Source organism: Malaclemys terrapin, chromosome 21 (assembly GCF_027887155.1).
Source record: "Malaclemys terrapin pileata isolate rMalTer1 chromosome 21, rMalTer1.hap1, whole genome shotgun sequence".
NCBI classification, from domain to species: Eukaryota; Metazoa; Chordata; order Testudines; family Emydidae; genus Malaclemys; species Malaclemys terrapin.
The window spans coordinates 17775047-17800717 of record NC_071525.1 but is presented as its reverse complement, the minus strand read 5'-3'; the positions used below and the strand labels follow the sequence as shown (position 1 = coordinate 17800717).

At 44.9% G+C, this 25671-nt stretch overlaps 1 protein-coding gene across 36 annotated transcripts in view; it reads right to left on the bottom strand.

Annotated features, from left to right (window-relative positions):
- Positions 1 to 14655, bottom strand: part of LOC128827008 (isoniazid-induced protein IniB-like) — a 93056-nt gene extending 78401 nt beyond the window's left edge. For 21 of the 36 annotated variants that reach the window (XM_054010656.1, XM_054010657.1, XM_054010664.1 and 18 more), the window contains exons 1-8: positions 14542 to 14655; positions 12214 to 12246; positions 10061 to 10093; positions 7701 to 7733; positions 5544 to 5576; positions 3494 to 3526; positions 1659 to 1691; positions 531 to 563 (exon numbers count right to left, since the gene is read on the bottom strand). In XM_054010656.1, the coding sequence (XP_053866631.1) occupies positions 531 to 563; positions 1659 to 1691; positions 3494 to 3526; positions 5544 to 5576; positions 7701 to 7733; positions 10061 to 10093; positions 12214 to 12246; positions 14542 to 14610 (300 nt within the window). In that variant the 5' untranslated portion in view covers positions 14611 to 14655. The remainder of the gene's footprint in view (positions 1 to 530; positions 564 to 1658; positions 1692 to 3493; positions 3527 to 5543; positions 5577 to 7700; positions 7734 to 10060; positions 10094 to 12213; positions 12247 to 14541) is intronic. The other 15 variants (XM_054010658.1, XM_054010682.1, XM_054010670.1 and 12 more) reach the window with 12 other exon arrangements.
- Positions 14656 to 25671: the final 11016 nt, after the last annotated feature.

Sequence of the window (25671 nt, the reverse complement as noted above, 5' to 3'; positions counted from 1 at the left end):
GGTAATTCTGTTCTTTACTGTACACCTCTACCCCAATATAACACGGTCCTTGGGAGCCAAAAATCCAAAATAGGTGAAACCCCGTTACATCGGGGTAGCGGCGGCAGGGCTCCAGCGGTGATTTAAAGGGCCCGGAGCTCCCTGCAGCAGCCGGATCCCCGCGCCCTTTAAATCGCCAGCCGAGCACCGCTGCGGGTTCCTCAGGGGTAGCAGCAGCAGGGCTCCACCCTGATATAACGTGGTCCTTGGGAGCCAAAAATCCAAATTAGGTGAAACCCTGTTACATCGCGGTAGCAGCAGCAGGGCTCCAGCAGTGATTTAAAGGGCCCAGGGCTCCCCGCAGTGGCCCACCCAAAAAGAAAATCAATCTTCTGTTGTTGGCCTCTGATTCAGGTGATGAAAATTAATGTGTGTCAGTGCACACATTGCTTTGGGTCATTGTCGAGCAGAACCAGTCATCAGCATGGAAGCATGTCCTCTGGAATGATCATATTAAACAGTTGGACAGCAAAGTAATTTTGAGTACTCACCCCTACAAGACCTCCAACTGGACGCACAACCGCCTGTAAGGAAATAGAGCAGGATCAAGAAACTCCTTCTCCAATATCATTTCAAGGTTGTTGATTCCTCACAATGGCAATAGTGTTACCAGCCAGTTCTACACTCTCGCCTTGGGGGTTCCAGGACTAGCTTTCACATCTAGTGCCACTCCCCCACCAGCACGACCTGTTCTGTCCTTCCGATATAAAGAAATAGTATTTTTCAATTCACCTCATACAAGGACTGTAATGCAATCTCTTTTGTGTGAAAGTGCAACTTTCAAATGTAGATTTTATTTTAAAATAACTGCACTCAAAAACAAAACCATGTAAAACTTTAGAGCCTACAATTCCACTCAATCCTACTTTTTGTTCAGCCAATCGCTAAGACAAACAAGTTTGTTTTCATTTACGGGAGATAATGCTGCCCACTTCGTATTTACAGTGTCACCTGAAAGTGAGAAAAGGCGTTCGCATGGCACTTTTGTAGCCGGCCTTGCAAGGTATTTACGTGCCAGATATGCTAAACATTCATATGCCCCTTCATGCTTTGGCCACCATTTCAGAGGACATGCTTCCGTGCTCGTGACACTCGTTCAAAAAAATAATGTGTTAATTAAATTTGTAACTGAACTCATTGTTGGAGATTGTATGTCTCCTGCTCTGTGTTTTACCCACATTCTGCCATATATTTCATGTTATAGCAGTCTCGGATGATGACCCAGCACATGCTGTTTGTTTTAAGAACACTTTCACTGCAGATTTGACAAAACACAAAGAAGATACCAATGTGAGATTTCTAAAGATAGCAACAGCACTCAACCCAAGGCTTAAGAATCTGAAGTGCCTTCCAAAATCTGAGAGGGACAAGGTGTGGAACATGTTGTGAGAAGTCTTAAAAGAGCAACACTCAGATGTGAAAACTACAGAACCCGAACAACTCAAAAAGAAAATCAACCTTCTGTTGGTGGATCTGATTCAGGTGATGAAAATGAACGTGTGTCAGTCCGCACATTGCTTTGGATTATTATCAAACAGATCCAGTCATCAGCATGGAAGCATGTCCTCTGGAATGATCATATTAAACAGTTGGGCAGCAAAGTAATTTTGAGTACTCACCCCTACAAGACCTCCAACTGGACGCGCAACCGCCTGTAAGGAAATAGAGCAGGATCAAGAAACTCCTTCTCCAATATCATTTCAAGGTTGTTGATTCCTCACAATGGCAATAGTGTTACCAGCCAGTTCTACACTAGGAGCGCTTTGCCTGTGCAGTTCTACCAGTATACTAGTGTGCTTTTGCTGGTATCGCCTGTTCTCCTCTGAACGGGAGATGAGGCCATGTCTACACTACAGAGCCTGTGCCTGCATCGGCCCTAGGGGAGAGGATCCACATGCTGACGTGAACTTTTTTACATCCCATAGAGATGGAGCTATGCCAGCAGAAGTCTGTATTGTAGACATGGCCCCAGAGAGTTCTGCGAAAGGAAACAGCCCCCCTATCCCTGCTTCACAGGGGTGAGTTTAACCTCCAGAATTTGGACTATGGAAGCTTCCTTTCGTGACTCTGATCCCTCAAGATAAGAATTAGGGATGATCAACATTTTTTGTAATAAATTTAAAAAAAATTAATTTTTCCCCCCAGAAATCTAATTAATACTTTTTTTAACAAAATCAGGAATGAAAAAGTTTTGCTTTTTTTTTTTCATTTACTTCCCCCTTTTTTTCTCCCTCTCTGGAGCTCTTTGAAAAATTATAAATGTGTAAATTTCAAAGAAAAATAGCATTTCAACTCTATTTGGAAATTGGACCGTGGGGAATGAAATGACAAAATTCAAAACTTCTTTTGTTTTTTCTTATTTTCATTGAAAAAAAAAGAAAAAATGGAAGAAACTTTTTCCATTAAAATTTTCATATGAAAAGAAATCTTTTTTCATGAAAAATACAAAATATATTAAAGTGACAAATTTTCCACTTGCTCTGCATTTTTCTCAATTCAAAAATGGCGGAGCATCCTGTTTCTAGTTTTCAAAAAAGGTAGAAAACATGTGAGGGGAGCTGAATGCACAGCTGAGTGTAGTCACCTCATTTTGGGAATGAGTCTAAGTCATCTCTGCTTGAGCCCACAAAGAATGTGACTCCCTGGATCACTGCGAAGTACTGCACTTGTTGGTCTATATGAGTAATGGATATGGGGGAGTAAGAGATATCGGAGCACAATAATAGAACTAAAGAACATTCTTAATGCCTGACAAACACTCTTTAACCTCCACTCCCCACTAGTGCTACTCAGGGTGTGTCTATGCTGTCCCTAGTGTTTCTGAACACGGCCTTTATGGTTTGTAAGGGGGCTGTAATCATACCTGGGCCTATGACCACCTATTTATAAAGTAGCACCTGAACCTCCAGATTCTGAAATATGGGAGCCCTTTTATTGGTGTGATTTTCCGTTATGAGTGACAATAGGACTGCCAAGGATCTCTCACTTAGCAGAATTGCAAACCCTACCTGTTAAGGGAATTGGCTTCTGGGATTTAACCTGGCCTTTTTCTGTGAAGAGTGTCAGGGCAAGGTAACAGCCGGTTTCAGCAAAGTGAATTTCCAGTCCTCACAGGCACAGCACCAGTGACGCTTCTAGCCCCTGTCCTGCCTCCAACGGATGTGCCTCAGTTTAGCCTGGAGCATTAACTCCAATACAGCAATGCTGATTTACACCCATTTGGAATCTGGCCCGTTGGCTCCAGTGAAGCTATGGATCATTTATACCGGCTGGGGATCTGTAATTCTTATGTGCGCTTGTTGGAATAGGAAGCCCATAGCTTTGTGTTTTACCTCACTCTTTCCATGTGTGTCTAGGCTATTCCAGCTGACCACTGGGCTCAGGGTTCAGGCTTGCTAAGAGATACTATGATAATATAGAACAGCTGGACAGCAAAGTCATTTTGAGTACTCACCTCAACAAGACCTCCAACCGGACGCAGGAGCCCCTGTAAGGAAATAGAGCAGGATCAAGAAACTGCCTTCTCCAATATCATTTCCAAGTTGCTGATTTCTCACAATAGCAATAGCGTTACCAGCCAGTTCTACACTAGGAGCGCCTTGCCAGTGCAGATCTACCAGTATACTAGTGTGCTTTTGCTGGTATCGCCTATTCTCCTGGGAAAGCGAAAAGTGGCTATGTCTATGCTACAGAGCCTATGCCCGCATAGGTCCTAGAGTACAGGCTGCATATGCTGACATCAGGACTTGGTCTGACCCAATAATCTAATAACACCAGCTCCCCACTGGACGTTCAGTAAGCTGAGAGACTCACCCCTGTGTTGGTATAGTTGCCTCCATGCCGGAGATTTTTCAGTATCGCTGTTTTCCAGGAGGGGGTGATTTTTTTCATCCGCTAGTGAATGTAACGATGCTGGCAGAACTTTTTAGTGTAAACCAGGCCCAGCAATACCAGCAAAACCACAGAATGCAGCACTAAAATGCCTGTCCTGTAAACACTCGCTACCGTGACAGGAGGCACTCTCCTGTTGCTATAGTTAATCCACATCCCTGTGGGGCAGTACCTAGGTGAAGTGTAAAATTCTTCCACCTATCTAGCACTGTCTACAATGAGGGTTAGGTCGGAACAGCTACTTCTTTCAGGAGTGTGGATTTTTCACGCTCATGAGAGATGTAGCTATATCAATGTGAGTTTTCAGTAGAGAAGGTGTCTCAGACAATTCACGCTCAGCCACAGGGAATGCTAAGAGATCGTCACAGAACAATTCATCACTGGGCAGAAAGAAAAAGGAGACATTTAAGTTCATATTTCACAGAGAAAATCATCATTCTAATACAAAGTATTAATCCTAGTAGTACTTTCACTTTTACCAGCAGAGCTTCTACCGGCAAAGCACTGCTTCCCTTTCGGTAAAGGGTGGAGATGGGGGGAAGGGCAGCCATGATTTGGAGCTTAATGTTGGTTACTGTTTGATTCCTCCGATTATGAAGTATTGAGTCCGAGGGGTTTACAGCTCCATCGATACCACTAGTCGTATATGATGTTACAAGCCTGATTGCTCAAACTCAACACCTAGACTGTTAAAGAGACCAATCTCCTTTATCAATGAGGAAAGGTTAGAGTTGATTTACCTCCCTGTGTAATATGGCTACATGCTGTCCCTAGAGTTTCTGAGCATGGCCTTTATGGTTTGTAAGGGGTCTGTAATCATAGCCGGCCCCATGACCACCAATTCATAAAGCAGCACCTGAAACTCCAGATTCTGAACATGATGGGAAACCGGACCAATAAGAGAGCCGACTACAAAAGCAGTTTCTCCTCCCTTGGTGTTCGCACCTCAACTGCTAGAAGAGGGCCTCACCCTCCCTGATTGAACTAACCTCGTTATCTCCAGACTGATTCTTGCCTGCATATTTATACCTGCCTCTGGAAATTTCCATTACATGCGTCTGACCAAGTGGGCATTCACCCACGAAAGCTTATGCTCCAATACATCTGTGAGTCTTCAAGGTGCCACAGGACCCTCTGTTGCTTTTTACAGATCCAGACTAATACGGCTACCCCTTTGAGACAGATCTGACTCCACTTACATTGATAGAGCAACACTAACTTACACCAGCTTGGGATCTGCTCCTTGTATAGATGAGGCCATGTATGTGATTGCCCAAGGTGATACTATTATCTCCAGTCTCTCGCATGCAGAATGACAGGATTCCCAGTGTATCACAGCTCACAGTATGTATGAGTCCACCTGGGAAGTGATTATAATGAACGGAGCCCACAGGAACCCAGTATAATGGGAGCATTGAAACTGCAAAGAACACTTGGATTAACACTTACATGACCCATGGGACTTGGAAGCCCATTGCTTTGTGTTTAGCGCCAGTCTTTGAACATGTGTCCAGGGTACTCCAATTTTCCATAGGTCTCAGGGTTCGGGCTTGCTAAGAGGTACTGAGATAATATAAAACAGCCTGACAATAAAGTAAATCTACAGAACTCACCCCAGCAGCTTCTCCAACTGGTCTCAGGACACCCTGTAAGGAGATAGCTAGGAGTTACTTCACCCTGCTCTTTCTCCAGTATCATTTCAATAGCTGATTCCTCACAGTGGCAATAGTTTCCCAGGTCGGTTCTACAGTAGGAGCGCTTTCCCAGTATAGCGATACTGGTATATTAGTGCGCTTTTGCTAGTATAGCATATTCCCCCCCCCCAAAGCAAAATACAGCCATGTCTGCATTCCCCTGCAATTCCCCTGCGGAACATGCTGTGCATGCCAACAGAAGGTCTTTTTCTCCCAATATAGGCACTCCACTTCCCCGATGGATGTTCGGTATGCTGACAGCATCACCCTTCTAGTCATGTGCCCCAGGCCCCTGATCATTTTCGTTGCCCTCCACTGGACTCTCTCCAATTTGTCCACAGACTTTCTGTAGTGGGGGGCCCAAAACTGGACACAAGACTCCAGTGTGGCATAGCCCGTACTGATAGGCCTGTGCCAGGAGAAGTCTGCATTTCCGACATGGCCACAGACAGCTCTGCGATGAGAAATAGCCCCCCTACCCTTGCTTCTTAGGGGTCAGATTAACCTCCAGAATCGGGAATTTTGGTGCTTCCTTTCTTGAGTCTGACTCCGCAAGATAAGAATTAGAGCTGGTTCAAATTTTACAACATGAATTTTTGTAAAAATATTGTCAATGTGTTTTCAGAAAAAAAGTTGTTGTTTTTTCATTTATTTCCACCACCACCCCCTTCTTTCTTCTTATCTGAAGCTGTTTGAAAAACTATAAGTGTGTCTTGGGGACATTTCGAGGACAAATAGCATTTCAACTCTATTTGCAAAAATGGGTCTTAGGAATCAAATGACAAAGCTCAAAACTTTTTTCCTTTTTAGTTTTCATTATTTTCATTGAAAAATCAGGAAAAAAGGAAGTATCACACTTTTCAATGCAATTTTTCATTTTGAAAACATTCATTTTTGGTTACAAAGAAAAAAGATTAGATTGACAAATTTCAACTAGTTCTACTTTTTTCTTCTTTCAAAAATGACTGAGCATCGTCTGGGTTGCTTTCAACAATTATTGAACATGGAAGAGGGGAGCTCATTGCATAGCTGGTTGTGTTCAGCACTTTGGGGAATCAAGCCCAAGCCGTCTCTGCTTGAGTCATCAATGAATGACCCCCCCGAATCACTGACCACTGCTACACTTGTTGGTCTAAATGTGGAAGGACATGGCAGAGTAAGCAGTTGTCAGTGAGTGAGAGCCTCTCTCTGTCTTCTGCACACAAACCACGTCTCACCTACATGTACACATCAAGTCTGAAATTTGGAACAAACGAGGCTTTTGAGATCTCTGAGCACAACAGCACATCTACAGTTTTCTTAATTGGTGATGAAAACCCGTTAGCCTCCTCCCCCCACTGCTGTTACTCAGGATCTGTCTACACTTAAAATGCTACAGAAGCAGAGTGCAGCTCTAGAGTGCAGCACTGAAGCACTTCAGTGTAGACGCTCCGCCTACCCGAGAGGTGTTAGCTAAAATTCTTCCGTCCACCGAGTACTGTCTACACGGGGGTTAAGTTGGAATAGCTGCTTCTTTCAAGAGTGTTCATTTTTCACACCCCTGAGCTTTGCCAATGTGAGTTTTCAGTGTAGATGGGCCTCAGAGAATTCAAACTCAGCTACAGGGAGTGCAAAGAGATCGTCCCAGAACAATCCACCTTTGGCAGCAAGGAAACAGGAGAAAGTGTTACTGCCAGGAGTATTTCCATGTTTACCAGTAGTGCTTCTAGTGGGAAAGCGCAGCTTCCCTTCTGGTAAAACATGGAGATGGGGAGAAAGGCAGCCATGAGCAGGAGCTTAATCTTGGTTTTCATGTTTCTTCCAAAGTGGGGAAGAGGAGTTAGCAGCTCTATTTATACCATTGGTCAGATCTGACATTACAAGCCTGATTGTCCAAATCCAACGCCGAGATTGTCAAAGAGACCAATGGCCTTTATCAATAAGGAAATTTCAGAGAGTTCATTCAACTCCCTCTGCATTATGGCGATATGCGTCCATGCTATTCCACCTGACCATTGGTCTCAGGATTTGGGCTTGTGAAGAGATACTGATGTAATATAAAGCAACCTGACAATAAAATGTATCTTGAGTACTCACCTCAACAGCATTTCCAGCAAGACCCAAGGCATTCTGCAAGGAAATAGAGCAGGATCAGGTAATTCCCAGCTTTCTCCAATATCATTTCATGTAGCTGATTCTTGACAATGACAATAGCTTTACCAGGCCAGGTCTATACTAGGAGCACTTTGCCAGTATAGCATATTCCCCCCAGAGTGAAATAAGGCCATGTCTACTCTACATAGCATAGCCCCGGAGTAGATACTATGCGTGCCGACAGAAGAATTAGAGCTGGTTCAATTTTTTCAAAATGAATATTTGTAATAAAATTGTCAATTTTTTTCCAGAGAACAAATTCATTGTCTGATAGAACAAAAAAAATGAAAAAATTGTCATTGTTTCATTTACCTCCCCCCTTCTTTCTTCTTTACTGGAGCTGCTTGAAAAATTATAGTATCTTTTTGGGCTATTTCAGTGAAAAATGATATTTCAACTCTATTTCCAAAAATGGATTTTGAGAATCAAAGGATACAACTCAGAACTTGTATGGGTTTGTTTTCATTATTTCCATTGAAAAATCAGAAAAAAACGCTTGAGCCCCAAAGAATGAGACCTCCTGAATTGCTGACCACTACTGCACTTGTTGGTCTAAATGAGTAATGGATACGGCAGAGTAAGAGATATCGAAGCACAATAATAGATCTAAAGAACATTCCTAATGCCTGACAAAAACTCTTTAACTTCCTCTCCCCACTAGTGCTACTCAGGGTGTGTCTACACTTAAAACACTACATTAGCATAGTGCAGGGCTACCGGTGCACCACTGCAGAGCTTCAGTGTAGACACTCGATACAGTGACGGGAGGGGGTTCTCCCATCGCTGTAGGTAATCCACCTCCCCTGGAGGCGGTAGCTAGTTCTAGGGAAGAATTCTTCTGTAGACCTAGCACTGTTTACACAGGGAGTTAGGTCAGGATAACTGCTTTCATGTAGCTTTGCTGATATGAATTTTCAGTGTAGATGGGGCCTCAGAGAATTCAAACTCAGCTAGAGGGAATGCTAAGAGACCATGCCAGAACAATTCACGTTTGGCAGAAAGGAAAGTGGAGATATTTAAGTTCATATTTCACAGTGAAAATCTTCATTATAATAGAAAGTATTATTAATAGTAGTACTTTCATGTTTAGCAGTAGCGCTTCTACGGGCAAAGCACTGCTTCCCTTTCGTAAAGGATGGAGACAGGGAGAAAGGCAGCCATGATCTGAAACTTAATCTTGTTTCTTCCAATTATGAAGTCCATAATGAGGCTGGGGAGGTTTAACAGCTCTATTGATACCATGATTCGTGTCTGACATTAGAAGCCTGATTGCCCAAACCCAACACCGGGATTGTCCACGAGATCAATAGGCTTTATCAATAAGAAAAGTCAGAGTTCATTTAACTCCCCTTTTAATATGGCTACATGCTGTCCCTAGTGTTTCTGAGCATGGCCTTTATGGCTTGTAAGGGGGCTGTAATCATAGCTGGCCTTATGAACACCAATTCTTAAAGCAGCACCTTAAACTCCAAATTCTGAACATGATGGGAAACCAGACCAATGAGAGACAGACTAGGATCACCAGGGATCTCTCACCGAATACAATTGCTAACCCTAACCGTTAAGAGAATGGACTTCCGCCATTTAATCTGGCCTCTGACTGTTAAAAGTATCAGGGTAATATAACAGACTCTTTAAGCAAAGTGAATTTGCAGTACTCACGGGCACAGCACCACTGACGCTGCTCACCACTGTCCTGCCTCCAATGGAGCTACCTCGGTTTAGCCTGGAGCATTAACTCCAAGACAGGAATGCTGATTTACACCCATTTGGAATCTGGCCCATTGACTCCAGTGAAGCTATGGATCATTTACACCAGAAGGGGATCTGGCCCCTCTGACTTTACTGGAGCGATGGTTGATTTACACCCGGCGATTTGTCTCCACTTCCTTTGATAGAGCAACACTAACTTACACCAGCTTGGGATCTGCCCCTTGTATAGATGAGGCCATGTATGTGATTGCCCAAGGTGATACTATTATCTCCAGTCTCTCGCATGCAGAATGACAGGATTCCCAGTGTATCACAGCTCACAGTATGTATGAGTCCACCTGGGAAGTGATTATAATGAACGGAGCCCACAGGAACCCAGTATAATGGGAGCATTGAAACTGCAAAGAACACTTGGATTAACACTTACATGACCCATGGGACTTGGAAGCCCATTGCTTTGTGTTTAGCGCCAGTCTTTGAACATGTGTCCAGGGTACTCCAATTTCCATAGGTCTCAGGGTTCGGGCTTGCTAAGAGGTACTGAGATAATATAAAACAGCCTGACAATAAAGTAAATCTACAATACTCACCCCAGCAGCTTCTCCAACTGGACTCACGACACCCTGTAAGGAGATAGTTAGGAGTTACTTCACCCTGCTCTTTCTCCAGTATCATTTCAATAGCTGATTCCTCACAAAGGCAATAGTTTCCCAGGTCGGTTCTACAGTAGGAGCGCTTTGCCAGTAAAGCAATACCAGTATATTAGTGCGCTTTTGCGCATATTCCCCCCCCACAAAGCAAAATACGGCTATGTCTGCATTACACTGCATTGCCCCTGCTGTGCATGCCAACAGAAGGGCTTTTTCTGCCAATATAGGCACTCCACCTCCCTGATCGACTTTCGGTATGCTGACAGAATCACCCTTCTAGTCATGTGATCCTTTTCGTTGCCCTCCCCTGGACTGGTTCCAATTTGTCCACATCCTTTCTGTAGTGGGCGGCCCAAAACTGGATACAAGACTCCAGTGTGGCATACCCCATACTGATACAGCTATGCCAGGAGAAGTGTGTATTTCCGACATGGCCACAGACACCTCTGCGATGAGATATAGCCCCCCACCCTTGCTTCTTAGGGGTCAGATTAACCTCCAGAATCGGGAATTTGGTGCTTCCTTTCTCGAGTCTGACTCCGCAAGATAAGAATTAGAGCTGGTTCAAATTTTTCAAAATGAATTTTTGTAAAAATATTGTCAACATGTTTCCAAAAAAAGTTGTTGTTTTTTTTTTACACAATCAGAAATGAAAAAGATTTTTTTTTCATTTATTCCCCCCCTCCTTCTTTCTTCTTCTCTGGAGCTCTTTGAAAAATTATAAGTGTGTCTTGGGGACATTTCAAAGAAAAATAGCATTTCAAATCTTTTTGCAAAATGGGTCTTAGGAATCAAATGACAAAGCTCAAAACTTTTTTCCTTTTTAGTTTTCATTATTTTCATTAAAAAGTCAGGAAAAAAGGAAGTAACACACTTTTCAATGCAATTTTTCATTTTGAAAACATTCATTTTTGGTTACAAAGAAAAAAGATTAGATTGACACATTTCAACTAGTTCTACTTTTTTCTTCTTTCAAAAATGACTGAGCATCATCTGTGTTGCTTTCAACAATTATTGAACATGGAAGAGGGGAGCTCATTGCATAGCTGGGCGTGTTCAGCACTTTGGGGAATCAAGCCCAAGCCGTCTCTGCTTCAGTCATCAATGAATGACCCCCCCGAATCACTGACCACTGCTACACTTGTTGGTCTAAATGTGGAAGGACATGGCAGAGTAAGCAGTTGTCAGTGAGTGAGAGCCTCTCTCTGTCTTCTGCACACAAACCACGTCTCACCTACATGTACACATCAAGACTGAAATTTGGAACAAACGAGGCTTTTGAGATATCTGAGCACAACAGCACATCTACAGTTTTCTTAATTGGTGATGAAAACCCGTTAGCCTCCTCCCCCCACTGCTGTTACTCAGGATCTGTCTACACTTAAAATGCTACAGAAGCAGAGTGCAGCTCTAGAGTGCAGCACTGAAGCACTTCAGTGTAGACGTGCCGCCTACCCGAGAGGTGTTAGCTAAAATTCTTCCATCCACCGAGTACTATCTACACGGGGGTTAAGTTGGAATAGCTGCTTCTTTCTAGAGTGTTCATTTTTCACACCCCTGAGCTTTGCCTATGTGAGTTTTCAGTGTAGATGGGCCTCAGAGAATTCAAATTCAGCTACAGGGAGTGCAAAGAGATCGTCCCAGAACAATCCACCTTTAGCAGCAAGGAAACAGGAGAAAGTGTTACTGCCAGGAGTATTTCCATGTTTACCAGTAGCGCTTCTAGCGGGAAAGCGCAGCTTCCCTTTTGGTAAAAGATGGAGATTGGGAGAAAGGCAGCCATGAGCAGGAGCTTAATCTTGGTTTTCATGTTTCTTCCAAAGTGGGGCGGAGGAGTTAGCAGCTCTATTTATACCATTGGTCAGATCTGACATTACAAGCCTGATTGTCCAAATCCAACGCCGAGATTGTCAAAGAGACCAATGGCCTTTATCAATAAGGAAATTTCAGAGAGTTCATTCAACTCCCTCTGCATTATGGCTATATGCGTCCACGCTGATCCACCTGACCATTGGTCTCAGGATTTGGGCTTGTGAAGAGATACTGATGTAATATAAAGCAACCTGACAATAAAATGTATCTTGAGTACTCACCTCAACAGCATTTCCAGCAAGACCCAAGGCATTCTGCAAGGAAATAGAGCAGGATCAGGTAATTCCCAGCTTTCTCCAATATCATTTCATGTAGCTGATTCTTGACAATGACAATAGCTTTACCTAGTATAGACCCTATACTAGGAGCACTTTACCAGTGTAGCATATTCCCCCCAGAGTGAAATAAGGCTGTGTCTACACTACATAGGATAGCCCTGGAGTAAATACTGCGTGTGCCGACAGAAGGTCTTCTGCCGATATAGGGACATCATCTCCCCAATCAATTTTCAGTATGACAACACAATCACCCCTCCGTCGGTGTAGCTGCATCTAAACTGGGGATTCTCTGGCATTGCTGTGTTGTTGCCCAGGAAGGATGATTTTTTCACACTCCAGCTCAAATATCTCTTCTAGCAGAATTTTGTAGCATAGACCAGCCCGCAAAAATTGTCAATATTTTTGTCCATAATTTTTTTTCATTTATTTGACAAAATCAGAAATGAAAAAATAATTGGATTTTTTATTTCCCCTCCCTCCTTCCCTTTTTTCTGTAGTTTTGGAAAAATTATAAGTGTGTTTTGGGGGGATTTAAAAAAAATGGGTTTCAACACTTTTAGAAAAAGGTGACTAGAAAATTATACAATAGAACTCATAACTTTTTTTCTTTTAGTTTTAATAATTTTCATTGAAAAAATCCAAAAAAAAAAAACCCCAGAAAAAACAAATTTTTCCATGAAATTTCTTTTTAAAAAATTAATTTTTAGTTAAAAAAATAGATTAGTGACAAATTTCAAGTAGTTCTACATTTTTCTCCTTTCAAAAATGGCTGAGAATCACGTTTGTTGTTTTCAACAAATATAGAACATGGAGGGAGGAGTTAATTGCAGTTCAGCACTTTTGAGAATCAAGTCCAAATCCTCTGTGCTTGAGCCCCGAAAGAATGAGATCTGCACTTTTCACTAATTATGTAAGGGAAATGGCATGATCTAGGTGAAATTGGTATAATGTGTGTGCAGAACTGGTTGAAAGACTGGGTATCAGTGGTTCTTTGTCAAGCTAGGTGGGCGTATCTAGTGCCGTTCTGCAGTGGTCACTCCTGGGTCCGAGACTATTCAATATTTTCATTAATGACTTGGATAATGGAGTGGAGAAAACACTTATAAAATGTGCAGATGACATCAGCTGGGAGGAGTTGTAAGCACCTTGGAAGCCAGAATTAGAACTCAAAACAACCTTGACATATTGGAGAATTGGACTGAAATCACTGAGAGGAAATTCAATAGAGAAGTGCAAAGTACTTCTCTTAGGAAAGAAAAAACAAATTCACAACTACAAATAGGGAATACTTGGCTAGGTGGTAATACCCTTGAAAAGGATCAGGTTGTTATTGTGAGTCACAAATTGAATATGAGTCATCAATGTGATGCAGATGTAAACCCAGAAGAACTTTTGCCAACGTAGTAACACCACCTCCCTGAAAATGTTCAGTAAGCCGACAGACTCGCTCTCCTGTCGGTGGAGTTACATGTAGACTGGAGAAACTATGTTTTTTTGGTTTTTTTTAAATGACAAAAAATTTCTCACGGTTGCTTTGCCACTCAGGGTGAGGGGTGGGCAATCAAAAGCCAATACTCAAAACATATTTTGTTTTTTGGTTTTCATTCATTTATTCTTTTCCATGAAAATTTTCATTTTGAAAAAACAAAATCATTTCTGGTTAAAAATAAGGTGTTTTAGGTGAGAAATTTCAACCCACTTCACTTTTTTCTCTTCTCAAAATTGGCTGAGAAACCTGTTATTTTCAAACATTTTAGAGAATGGGCGTGGGGGAGGGAGTTCTTTGCACAGCCCGGGACGTTCAGAACTTTTGGGAATCAAGACCAAGTCATCTCTGCTTGAGGACCCCAAAGAATGAGACCCCCCCCCCCAAATCGCTGACCACCGGAGCACAAGTTGGCCAGATGTGTAGTGGAAATGGCAGAGTAAGCTAATGTCAATCAGTGAGGACCTCTCTATTTCTCCAGCACACAAAGCACTTTGAACTGTATGGACACATCGAATCTGAACTTTGGAACAAAATGCGCATTGGGGATATCGAAGCATAATAACAGATCTAAAGAATTTTCTTAATAAGTGAGGAAAACCCTTTAATCTCCTCCCCCCATTACAATACTCAGCCAATTCAAACTCAGCACAGTGCTAAAACACTGTCCAAGAACAATTCACCTTTGGACAGAGAGGAAAGCGGAGGTATTTCAGAGTCTGTCACAGAGAAAACCATCATTATAGTAGAAAGTCTTACACTGCTAGCAGTGATGGCATCTTTACCTGCGCGTTGCTTGTCTTTGGGGAAAGGATGGTGAAGAGGAGAACGGCAGCCACAATCTGGAGCTTCATCTTGGCTTCTGAAAGGTTCTTCCAGGTCCTGATATCCCCAGTGTGCAGCTGGAGGGTTTAGCTTCTGTATTTATACCATGTGTGGTACGGGACATTACAAGCTTGATTGCCCAAACTCAATGCCCGCATTGTCGAGGAGACCAATCACCTTTATCAATAAGGAAAGGTCAGACACTTCATTTATCACCAAAACTCACCCTGTGGAATCTGATTTCTGCTTCCAAAGGCCAGGATCCAACTTCAGCTGGAAGAATGAACTATTATTCTCCCTAAACTTGATATCAAAGTGACTTATCTTTTCCTTTCTAGCATGGAGAAGCAGAACCTGCTTTATCTTCTTCATCTTCCCCAATCCCCATGCCCACAGTGTCTGCTAACAAATCAAATATGCCATCCCTAGCCCTGCAGCCTCTCAATTACTCCCAGGCCCTACGGCTGTTCCCTTGAAGGGGCAATGAGTCTGATCTTACCCTGCTCGCTCAAGCCCAGCATCTTGTACCACTGGCTCTGTCCAGTAGAACTAACAAGTCTGTCTTTACCCTCCCATTATTGCCCAGCCTGTGTAGCCTGCAACTCCTGCCACTTTACTGACCTGTTCAGGTCATGAACATTTCTTTTTTCCCTCTGTGAAAGGCCTGCCCCCCACACTGGAGATGTGTCTACCATGGGTGCAGATATGGCCCCCCATAGCTGAAGTATCTGCCAATCTTTCATATCCTTAACCTCCAAAACCCCTGCAAAGAAGAGCAGTGCTATTATCCCTCTCTTAAAGATGGGAAACTGAGGCACAGAGCTACTCAATAACATAATCAAGGTCACACAGGAGTCTGTGACACAGCAGGGGATTGAGCTGTGCTGTTCTGAGTCCTAAGCTAATGCTCTAATCACTGGACGACCCTCCCTCCATAACCTGAGTCCCAAAAGCCACCCTGGAGGCATGAATGTAGCAAGTAGTAAAATCAGAGGCGCTCCCAAGCATGCTCAGAGACATCAGTGGAGTAGGCTTCCATTGGTTGTACTCAGCTCCTGGTTTACTGGCTGACAATAGTGTAGCAAGAGAAGGCTGAGAGTTATCCAAGTTTCCCCATTGCATTAGCCGATGTGGGAGAATCTGCCCCCAGGAAAGTCTCATCCTTATCCGTAACAGTTCGACATTGGGGTAAGACCTAAGCCGCAGGTTTTTAATCCTTCCAACATTTGCACATAAGCACCAAAGAGAGACAGAGCAACGTCAAGTGAGTCAGTGGAGCCGGTGCTACAGACTGATTGGTGGATCCTGCTTTTGGTTTAGCAGTGTTGTGTTTTAGTTCAGCTGAAACTGATTCCTGGTCAGTTTAGGATAACGCAGCATAAACCTGAGTTGAATGGAAAGAAGAGCCTCCACACAGGGGTTTTCATGGTTGAACTAACTCTCATTAAAATCCCACCATTGGTCAAATAATGGAGCTTTCTTGTATAGACAAGGCCTGAGAATCTGGGCCTCTGTTTTCTCTCTCTCTGCTCACAACCAGGACCGAATCCTAGTACAACAAAGAGCTACTGAGGCCCCTCTTTGCCTCACTGGACACACCATCTTTCACCTGTCGCCGACGGCATTGCTATGTTGGCACAGCTCTTTCATGCAAGAGCTCTTCTGAAAACACATCCACACCTGACAGCCTGTTCTCCCTGTCTGCCCTTCTTCATCTCTGGCAGGCACTGATCTCACGCTGATAAGAGCCAGGGGTTCTGCTTCCTCCTCTTAACGACTGACTGTTCCCAGTCTTAAAAACCAAGTGAATTGTGCAATTGATAAACAATAGGAGCCTGTTTAGAGTCTGACCAGCATCACCTCAGAACAAGAGCTTTAGCCGTTTGCCGTTTAGAAATGATGATATAACAAGGATAGTCCACGTCAGCCAGAAAGGACATTTCTTAGGCCACGTCTACACTACAAAATTATTTCAACCTAACTGAATGTCAGCATAGAGCCACCGCCGTTATTGAATTGCTTGTTGGTGTGCACATTTGGGTCTTTACATCAGGGGTGCGCGTCCTCACCAGGAGCGCTTGTATCAATTGTATTGTCAGTGTGGGGCATTTTGGGATGGCTCCTGAAAGCCAGTAACAGTTGATCTAACCAACACATTGTCTACACGTACACTGCGTCAACCTAATTACATCAACCATAACTATACACTGTCCCAGATTGAGGTGTCATTAGAGGAGGTTTTGGAACAAATTGATCAATTAAACAGCAATAAGTCACCAGGACCAGATGGGATTCACCCAAGAGTTCTGAAGGAACTCAAATGTGAAATTGAAGAACTGCTAACTGTAGTCTGTAACCTATCATTTAAATCAGCTTCTGTACCAGATGACTGGAGGATAGCAAATGTGAGGCCAGTTTTTAAAAAGGGCTCCAGAGGTGATCCCAGCAATTACAGGCCTGTAAGTCTGACTTGAGTTCCGGGCAAACTGGTTGAAACTGTAATAAAGAATAATATTGTCAGACATATAGATGAACATAATTTGTTGAGGAAGAGTCAACATGGTTTTAGTAAAGTGAAATCACGCCTCACCAATCTACTAGAATTCATTGAGGTGGTCAACAAGCATTTGGACAAGGGGGAATCCAGTATCAGGGGGTAGCCGTGTTAGTCTGTATCTACAAAAACAACAAGGAGTCTGGTGGCACCTTAAAGACTAACAGATTTATTTGGGCATAAGCCAAATAACCACAGAAACACCAACCCAGGAACCTATCCCTGTAGCAAACCTCGTTGCCTACTCTGTCCCCATATCTACTCTGGCAACAGCATCAGAGGACCCAACCACATCAGCCACACCATCAGGGGCTCATTCACCTGCACATCCTCTAATGTCATATATGCCATCATGTGCCAGCAATGCCCCTCTGCCATGTACATTGGCCAAACGGGACAGTCCCTCCGCAAAAGAATAAATGGACACAAATCGGACATCAGGAATGGTAACATACATAAGCCAGTAAGTGAACACTTCAATCTCCCTGGTCATTCTATTACAGATTTAAAAGTCACTATCATTGAACAAAAAAACTTCAGAAACAGACTTCAAAGAGAAACAGCAGAACTAAAATTCATTTGCAAATTCAACACCATTAATCTGGGCTTGAATAGGGACTGGGAGTGGCTGGCTCACTACAGAAGCAGCTTTTCCTCTCCTGGAATTGACACCTCCTCATCTATTATTGGGAGTGGACTACATCCACCCTGATTGAATTGGCCCTGTCAACACTGGTTCTCCACTTGTGAAGTAACTCCCTGCTCTCCATGTGTCTGTATATAATGCCTGCATCTGTAACTTTCACTCTATGCATCCGAAGAAGTGAGGTTTTTACTCACGAAACCTTATGCCCAAATAAATCTGTTAGTCTTTAAGGTGCCACCAGACTCCTTGTTGTTTTTGGGGAATCCAGTAGATATCGTGTACTTAGATTTTCAGAAAGTCATTGACAAGGTCCCTCACCAAAGGCTCTTATGCAAAGTAAGCTGCCACGGGATAAGAGGGAAGGTGCTCTCATGGATTGGTAACTGGTTAAAATATAGGAAACAAAGGGTGGGTATAAATGGTTAATTTTCAGAAAGGAGAGCGGTAAATAGAGGGATAGAGCGCCACTCATCTCTGCTCCTAGTCCTGCCCTGACTGCCAGCCACGCACACAGGGATCCGCTACTAGCTGCCGGGCCAACACCTGAGGTCCTGTCTGGCAGCTCCGTGCCGGGGCATCAGCTCTCAGCCCTGCGTCTGGGGATCCACCCCTGCCCCCAGCTGTGACCCCAACCTCGGCCACCTTACCACTGTCCACATCACCCCTCCCTAAGCTGTGACCCTGCTCCCAGCGGGCGGGGGGGGGGAGGGTGACCCAGACAGGAGCAAGGGGGGTGCGAGGTAAAAAGTTTGGGGACCACTGATTTAGGATAACGCAACATAAACCTGATTTGAATGGAAAGAAGAGCCTCCACACAGGGGTTTTCATGGTTGAACTAACTCAGATTAAAATCCCACCATTGGTTATAATCGATCTTTCTTGTATAGACAAGGCCTGAGAATCTGGGCCTCTGTTTTCTCTCTCTCTGTCCACAACCAGGACCCAATCCTAGTACATCAAAGAGCTACTGAGGCCCCTCTTTGCCTCGCTTGACACACCATCTTTCACCTGTCGCCGACGGCATTGCTATGTTGGCACAGCTCTTTCATGCAAGAGCTCTTCCGATAACACATCCACACCTGCCAGACTGTTCTCCCTGTCTGCCCTTCTTCATCTCTGGCAGGCACCGATCTCACGCTGATAAGAGCCAGGGGTTCTGCTTCCTCCTCTTAATGATTGATTGTTCTCATTCTTAAAAACCCAATGAACTGTCCAGTGGACAAACAACAGGAGCCTGTTTAGAGTCTGACCAGCATCACCTCAGAACAAGAGCTTTAGCTGTTTGCTGTTCAGAGATGATGATATAACAAGGATAGTTCACGTCAGCCAGAAAGGACATTTCTTAGGCCATGTCTACACTACAGAATGATGTCGACCTAACTGTATGTTGGCATACAGACACCGCAGTTATTGAATGGCTTCTGGGTGTGCACGTTTGGCTCCTTATGTCATGTGTGCGCGTCCTCAGCAGGAGCGCTTGTATCAATTCTATTGTCAGTGTGGGGCATTTTGGGATGGCTCCTGAAAGCCAGTAACAGTTGATCTAAGCAACACAATGTCTACACTGACACTGCGTCGACCTGATTACATCAACCATAACTCCACATTGCCCAGGGAGGTGGGGTTATTAAGTCGATATAGAGAGGCACTTATGTGCCTCTCTATATCGGCACATAAGTGCCTGTCTATATCGGTGAGAGCCAAATTTAAATGAAGACATTTACACAAGCAGGTCGACACAGGGCAGCTTACGTTTACTTGACTGTGAGTGTAGACCAGGCCTCATAGCAGGGGCACTATTTACGGGGGGGAGGGCAGGGCCCTACCCCTCCCGCCGAGTTTCGTAGGGGACGTCAACTCACCCTAGCCCCAGATGGAGCTCTTAACCGGAACAGCTTGAGTGTGAGATGTGATGAGCTGGGAACCTGGGAGCAGCAGAGCCTTTGGGGCAGGGAGTTTGTTTATAAAGAGAGGCAGGGTGATTAAGTTAACAACAAGATTATGATTCAAGTAAATTCAGGATCATTAGATGATCCTAAAGGCACTGCCTGGCATGTCAGTTAAAAGATCGGAAACAAAGGTTAGGAATGAAGATGGGAATGGAGAGAGGTCAATAGCGGTGTTCCCCAGAGGTCTGTTCTGGGACCAGTGCTACTCAACATATTCATAAATGATCTGGAAAAAGGGTACGCAGTGAGGTGGTAAAATTGGCAAATGATACGAAACTACTCAAGACAGTTAAATCCAAAACACACTGTGAAGAGTTACACAGGGATCTCAGAAAACTGGGTGACTGGGCAACAAAATGGCAGAAGAAATTCAGTGTTGATTAGTGAAAAGTAATGCACTTGGCAAAATATAATCCCAGCTATACATGTAAAATGATGGGGTCTAAGTTAGCTGAACCCATCAATAAAGAGACTTTGGAGTCATTAAAAAGCAACAGAGGGTCCTGTGGCACCTTTAAGACTAACAGAAGTGTTGGGAGCATAAGCTTTCGTGGGTAAGAACCTCACTTCTTCAGATGCCAGACCCACAAAAGCTTCTGCTCCCAACACTTCTGTTAGTCTTAAAGGTGCCACAGGACCCTCTGTTGCTTTTTACAGATTCAGACTAACACGGCTACCCCTCTGATACTTGGAGTCATTGTGGAGAGTTCTCTGAAAACATCTGCTCAATGTGTAGCGGCAATTGAAAAAGCAAACAGAATGTTGGGAATCATTAGGAGAGGGAATGATCATCAGCGAAAAATATCATATTGCCTCCATATAAATCCACAGAATGCCAATGTATTGAATGCTATGTACAGATGTGGTCGCCCCATCTCAAAAAAGATATAGTGGGTATGGAAAAGGTACAGAGAAGGGCAACAGGAATGATAGGCGTATGGAACAGCTTCTGTATGAGGAAAGATTCATAAGACTGCGACTTTTCAGCTTGGATATGATAGAGGTCTATAAAATCATGACTGGTGTGGAAAAAAGTTTATTGACTCCTTCACATAACACAAGAACCAGGGGTCACCCAATGAAATTAATAGGCAGCAGATTTAAAACAAAACCAAAAAAAGTATTTCTTCACAGTCAACATATGGAACTCTGCCAGGGGATGTTGTGAAGGCCAAAACTATAACAGGGTTCCAATGAGAACTAGATACATTCATGGAGGATAGCCATTGCTGGACCTATTAGCCAGGGTGGGCAGGGATCCAACACCATGTTCTGCATGTCCCTCGCCTCTGGTTGCCAGAACCTGGAAGTGGGCAACAGGGCAACTTGATGATTGCCTGTGCTGTTCATTCCCTTTGAAGCACCTGGCACTGGCCACTAAGAGAAGACAGGATACTGGGCTAGATGGACCTTTGGTCTGACCTAGTATGGCGGTTCTTATGTTCTTATATAGAACCCAGATATATCTGCTCCCCGCTGTAAGCCGATAGACCCCCACTCTCCTCCCAGAGCTGGGATAGGACCCAGGAGTCCTGACGGAGTCTCTCTCTCCACAGAGTTAGTAATAAAATAAGAATATATGTTAAAAATTTAAAGCTAACCAGTGTCCCTTAAGTGACTTGCCACAAGATGTCAGAACATGTTGTTATTAGAGCTGTGTGGGTCTAATATTTATTTCATTTTCTTTCTTCTATAATGGAAAGAAAATTATTGTCAGCTAATTGATAAGTTATCTGTCAAAAAACTAGTTTGCAAGTGCCTAAGTAGCCCCATAAATCACCGGAAAAGTTGCCCCCCTCTTCCCCACACACCAAAATTGGAAATGGCGCCCCTACCTTGGCGTGGGTAACTCACCCTAAGAGGATTTGCAGCAGGAGGTTCTCAGGATCACTCCTGCTGATTCCTCACTGTGAGGGAGACTTTTTTCCAGATTCTAGCAGGCTGTGCAGCTCCTGGTACTCTAGGGTTTGAGGTACATGACTGAGCCCCAAGTCCCTACCTTTTCAGTACTTACCCGGTTATTCCCAGTGGATCTGTGTGGCACAGAGCTGGGTGGTATCACCAAATAGCCCTGGGAAATCATGTAGGAATTCCCATACCAGATCAGATTATTATAATTATTTATTATCTGTATTCTGGTAGCGACTAGAGGGCCATATCAGGACCCTATTGTGCCAGGCGTAGCATAGCCGCAGAGCGAGAGACGGTCCCTGCCCCACGAGAGACAAGGGCCCTGTTGTGCTGGGTGCTGCACAGACACACAATGTATACAGGCAGAACCTGATTTATCTCCCCCCAATATCATCCCCCCCATGCCATATAATTTTATCTACTTGAATGTCCAGTCTAGCCAAGTTCTTGGCTCAACAACATCCTGTGGCAATGAGTTCCACAGACTAGTTGCACAAACAAGTTGTTCCGCAATTCACTAGGAAAGTCTCCATAGAGCAGCTCAGTTTACTACCGGTCAAAGAAGCAGGAGATGTGGCCCCAGCAGCCCTAGCGTCACACAGGGGTCAATGCAGCGTCAGTGTGGATATAGCAGCGGGAGGGGGATTTTAGAGCATTGCTGCTCTCACTGGAGAGGTGTAACTTGAATGTAGATAACTCAAATTAACCCTGCAGTGAAGATGCACTGTAAGGTCCTTTCGAACCTAGTGGCGACATAAAGGTGCCTTAAATTCACACCCATTTTAAGGCCTTTAGACAGGAAGCCTGGTCCAGTGGTTAGGGCCCTAACCCATGAGTTCAATTCCTTGCTCTGCTACAGAGCTTTTGTGTGACCTTGGGGAAATCACGTAGGCTCTCTGTTTGCCAGCTGCAAAATGAGGGTAGCAGCACTTTGCTACCTCATGGGGAGGTCTATAGGAGAAATACATTAATGATTGTGACTTTCCCAGCTATTAGGGTGGCAGGGGCCACGAAAGTATTGAAGAGAGACCGAGCAATGTAAAGGGGGTCAGTTGAACCAGAGCTACAGACTGTTTGGTGGATACTTGTTTCAGTTTAGCAGTGATGTATTTAGTTCAGCTGAAACCGATTCCTGGTCAATTTAGGACAGAGGTCCCCAATCTGTGGGGCACCCCCCACTAGTGGGGTGCAGGGGAACATTTGGGGGCACTGCTGGGGCTCAGGCCAGCCCCCATGCAGGGTGGGGATAGAGCTCCACTCAGCTCTGCTCCTAGTCCCATCCTGACTGCCAGCCACGCACCAAGGGATCCACTACTAGCTGTCGGGCCCACACCCGGGGTCCCAGCTGGTGGTCCTACACCAGGGCATCCGCTCTCAGCCCTGTGTCTGGGGATCCGCCCCTGCCCCCAGCTGTGACCCCAATCTCAGCCACTTTACCCCTGTCCACGTGCCCCCTCCACGACCTGCGACACGCTCCTGGTGGGTGGGTGGGGGCACATATAGGAGTAAGCGGGGGGTGCGAGGTAAAAAGTTTGGGGACCACTGATTTAGGATAACGCAACATAAACCTGATTTGAATGGAAAGAAGAGCCTCCACACAGGGGTTTTCATGGTTGAACTAACTCAGATTAAAATCCCACCATTGGTCAAATAATGGATCTTTCTTGTATAGACAAGGCCTGAGAATCTGGGCCTCTGTTTTCTCTCTCTCGGCCACAACCAGGACCCAATCCTAGTACAGCAAAGAGCTACTGAGGCCCCTCTTTGCCTCGCTGGACACCCCACCTTTACCTGTCGCCGGCGGCATTGCTACGTTGGCACAGCTCTTTCATGCAAGAGCTCTTCTGAAAACACATCCACACCTGCCAGCCTGTTCTCCCTGTCTGCCCTTCTTCATCTCTGGCAGGCACCGATCTCACGCTGATAAGAGTTATGGGTTCTGCTTCCTCCTCTTAACGACTGACTGTTCCCATTCTTAAAAACCCAATGAACTGTCCAGTGGGCAAACAATAGGAGCCTGTTTAGAGTCTGACCGGGCATCACCTCAGAACAAGAGCTTTAGCCGTTTGCCGTTCAGAGATGGTGATATAAGAAAGATAGTTCACGTCAGCCAGAAAGGACATTTCTTAGCATAGGTCACTCTCCCTAAAATACCTCGCTGTGGGAGATTCGCAGGATCACTCCTGCTGATTCCCCACTGTTCAGGGAGACGTCTCTCCAGATCCTAGCAGGCTGCACAGCTCCTGGTACTCTAGGGCTAGAGGTACACGACTGAACCCCAAGTACCTGCCTTTTCAGTACTTACCTGGTTATTCCCTGTGGATCTGTGTGGCACAGAGCTGGGTGGTGTCACCAAGTATCCCATGGAAACCACACAGGAATTCCCATACCGGATCAGATTATGATTATTATTTATCATCTGTATCAGGGTCATGACTAGGAGGCAGATGAGATCAGGACCCTGTTGTGCCAGACAGTACACACACCAATGGTGAGAGACAGTCCCAGCCCCAGCTGAGATCACGGCCCTGTGGTGCCGCATGCTGGTGGGGATGTTAGTGGAGGTACAACCACAAGTGGTTTGTAGCGTGATGACACGGTCTGGTTACATTAACATGGGCACAGAGAGATATTCCTTGGGAGGCTGGAAGGATGATGTGGGGGGCCTGGTATGGGAGGGGATAGATGTAGAAGGGCCTAACGAGGGAGCTGAGAGGAATCTGTTAGCTCCACTCCAAATACCGCCTGAAGTCACAAGGCCATTATTAAAGAGCTCATGAAACAATTGAGCCTGGAATGATTTGGGCTAAAAGGTGTGACCTTGCTTAGAACCAGCTGTAACTGACTAAAGCAGTTTTGTGTGTGGAGGGAAAGTGCGTTTCAAACGCTATTGAAGAGGGTTAAATGTTATATTGTAGAGCAGGAGTCGATCTGGAGAGACCCCAAAAGCAGATCAGCTGGGAGCTCACCTGAGATAACCTCATTGTTTCATTCGTATTTAACATCTGTCTAGTGATAGGTCGATGCCCTGTTTTCCCGGGCGCTGCCCAGATACAGCGAGAGACAGTCCCTGCCCCAGCTGAGATTTGGGCCTTGTTGTGCTGGGCATTGTACAAACATAGATGACCAGAGAGTCCCAAAGAGTTTACAGCTAAATAAACAAGACACACAAAAGTGATATTTCCAGTGCTGGGAGGGAAGTTGTCTCCTCATTAGAGTCGCGGGGGGGAGGGGGAGACAGTGGGCTGAGAGTCAGGACTTCTGGATCCTATCCACAGCTCGGGGAAGGGATTTGGGTCTGCAGGGTTAGAGCAGGGGAAGTGGATAGAAAGGATTCGGTCCAATTGCCTGGCTTTAGGACAAGTCAACTTCCTTTCCCACCTCACACAGGCATGACGACTTAGCTAATGGTTGCCTATAATGTGCTCTATGTGCCACCAAAGAAAGGGGAACAGAAGAGCAAACTATCCTCCCTATTCAACTGCATATTTATGGCCCACTGTGTCAGAAAGCAAAACCACCAGCCCTACAAACCACTGCAGGATAAAGCAACCGTGCTCTGAGCATTGGCACAGGGGAACAGGGACCCAGTGTCACTGCGGCTGCCTGCTGGAGAGAGCAAAGAGCGCAGACAGTCTGGACTCCCATGGTCCTTGTGGCTGCTGCTCAGTAGTCTCATCGGGTGCTCCTGACTCCCACCAGCCCCCCACAACCACTAGACCCCATTCCTCTCAGAGTTGTGGGGTAGAACCCGGGAGTCCTGACTCCCCGGCCCTCTGCTGTGACCCACTAGATCCCAGTCCCCTTCCAGAGGTGGATAGAACCCAGGAGTCCAGATTCCCAGGCCCTGTGTTCTAATCCTTAGACCCTACTGCCCTCCTAGAGCCACGAGATCTGCCGTGCATCATATTGTGCATATACCTGCAGCACCATCTTTGAGAAAGTCCTCCTGTATCTCCTGTATCTCCTGTATCTCCTGTCTGTCCTGTATCCCCTGTATCTCCTGTCTGTCCTGTCTGTCCTGTCTGTC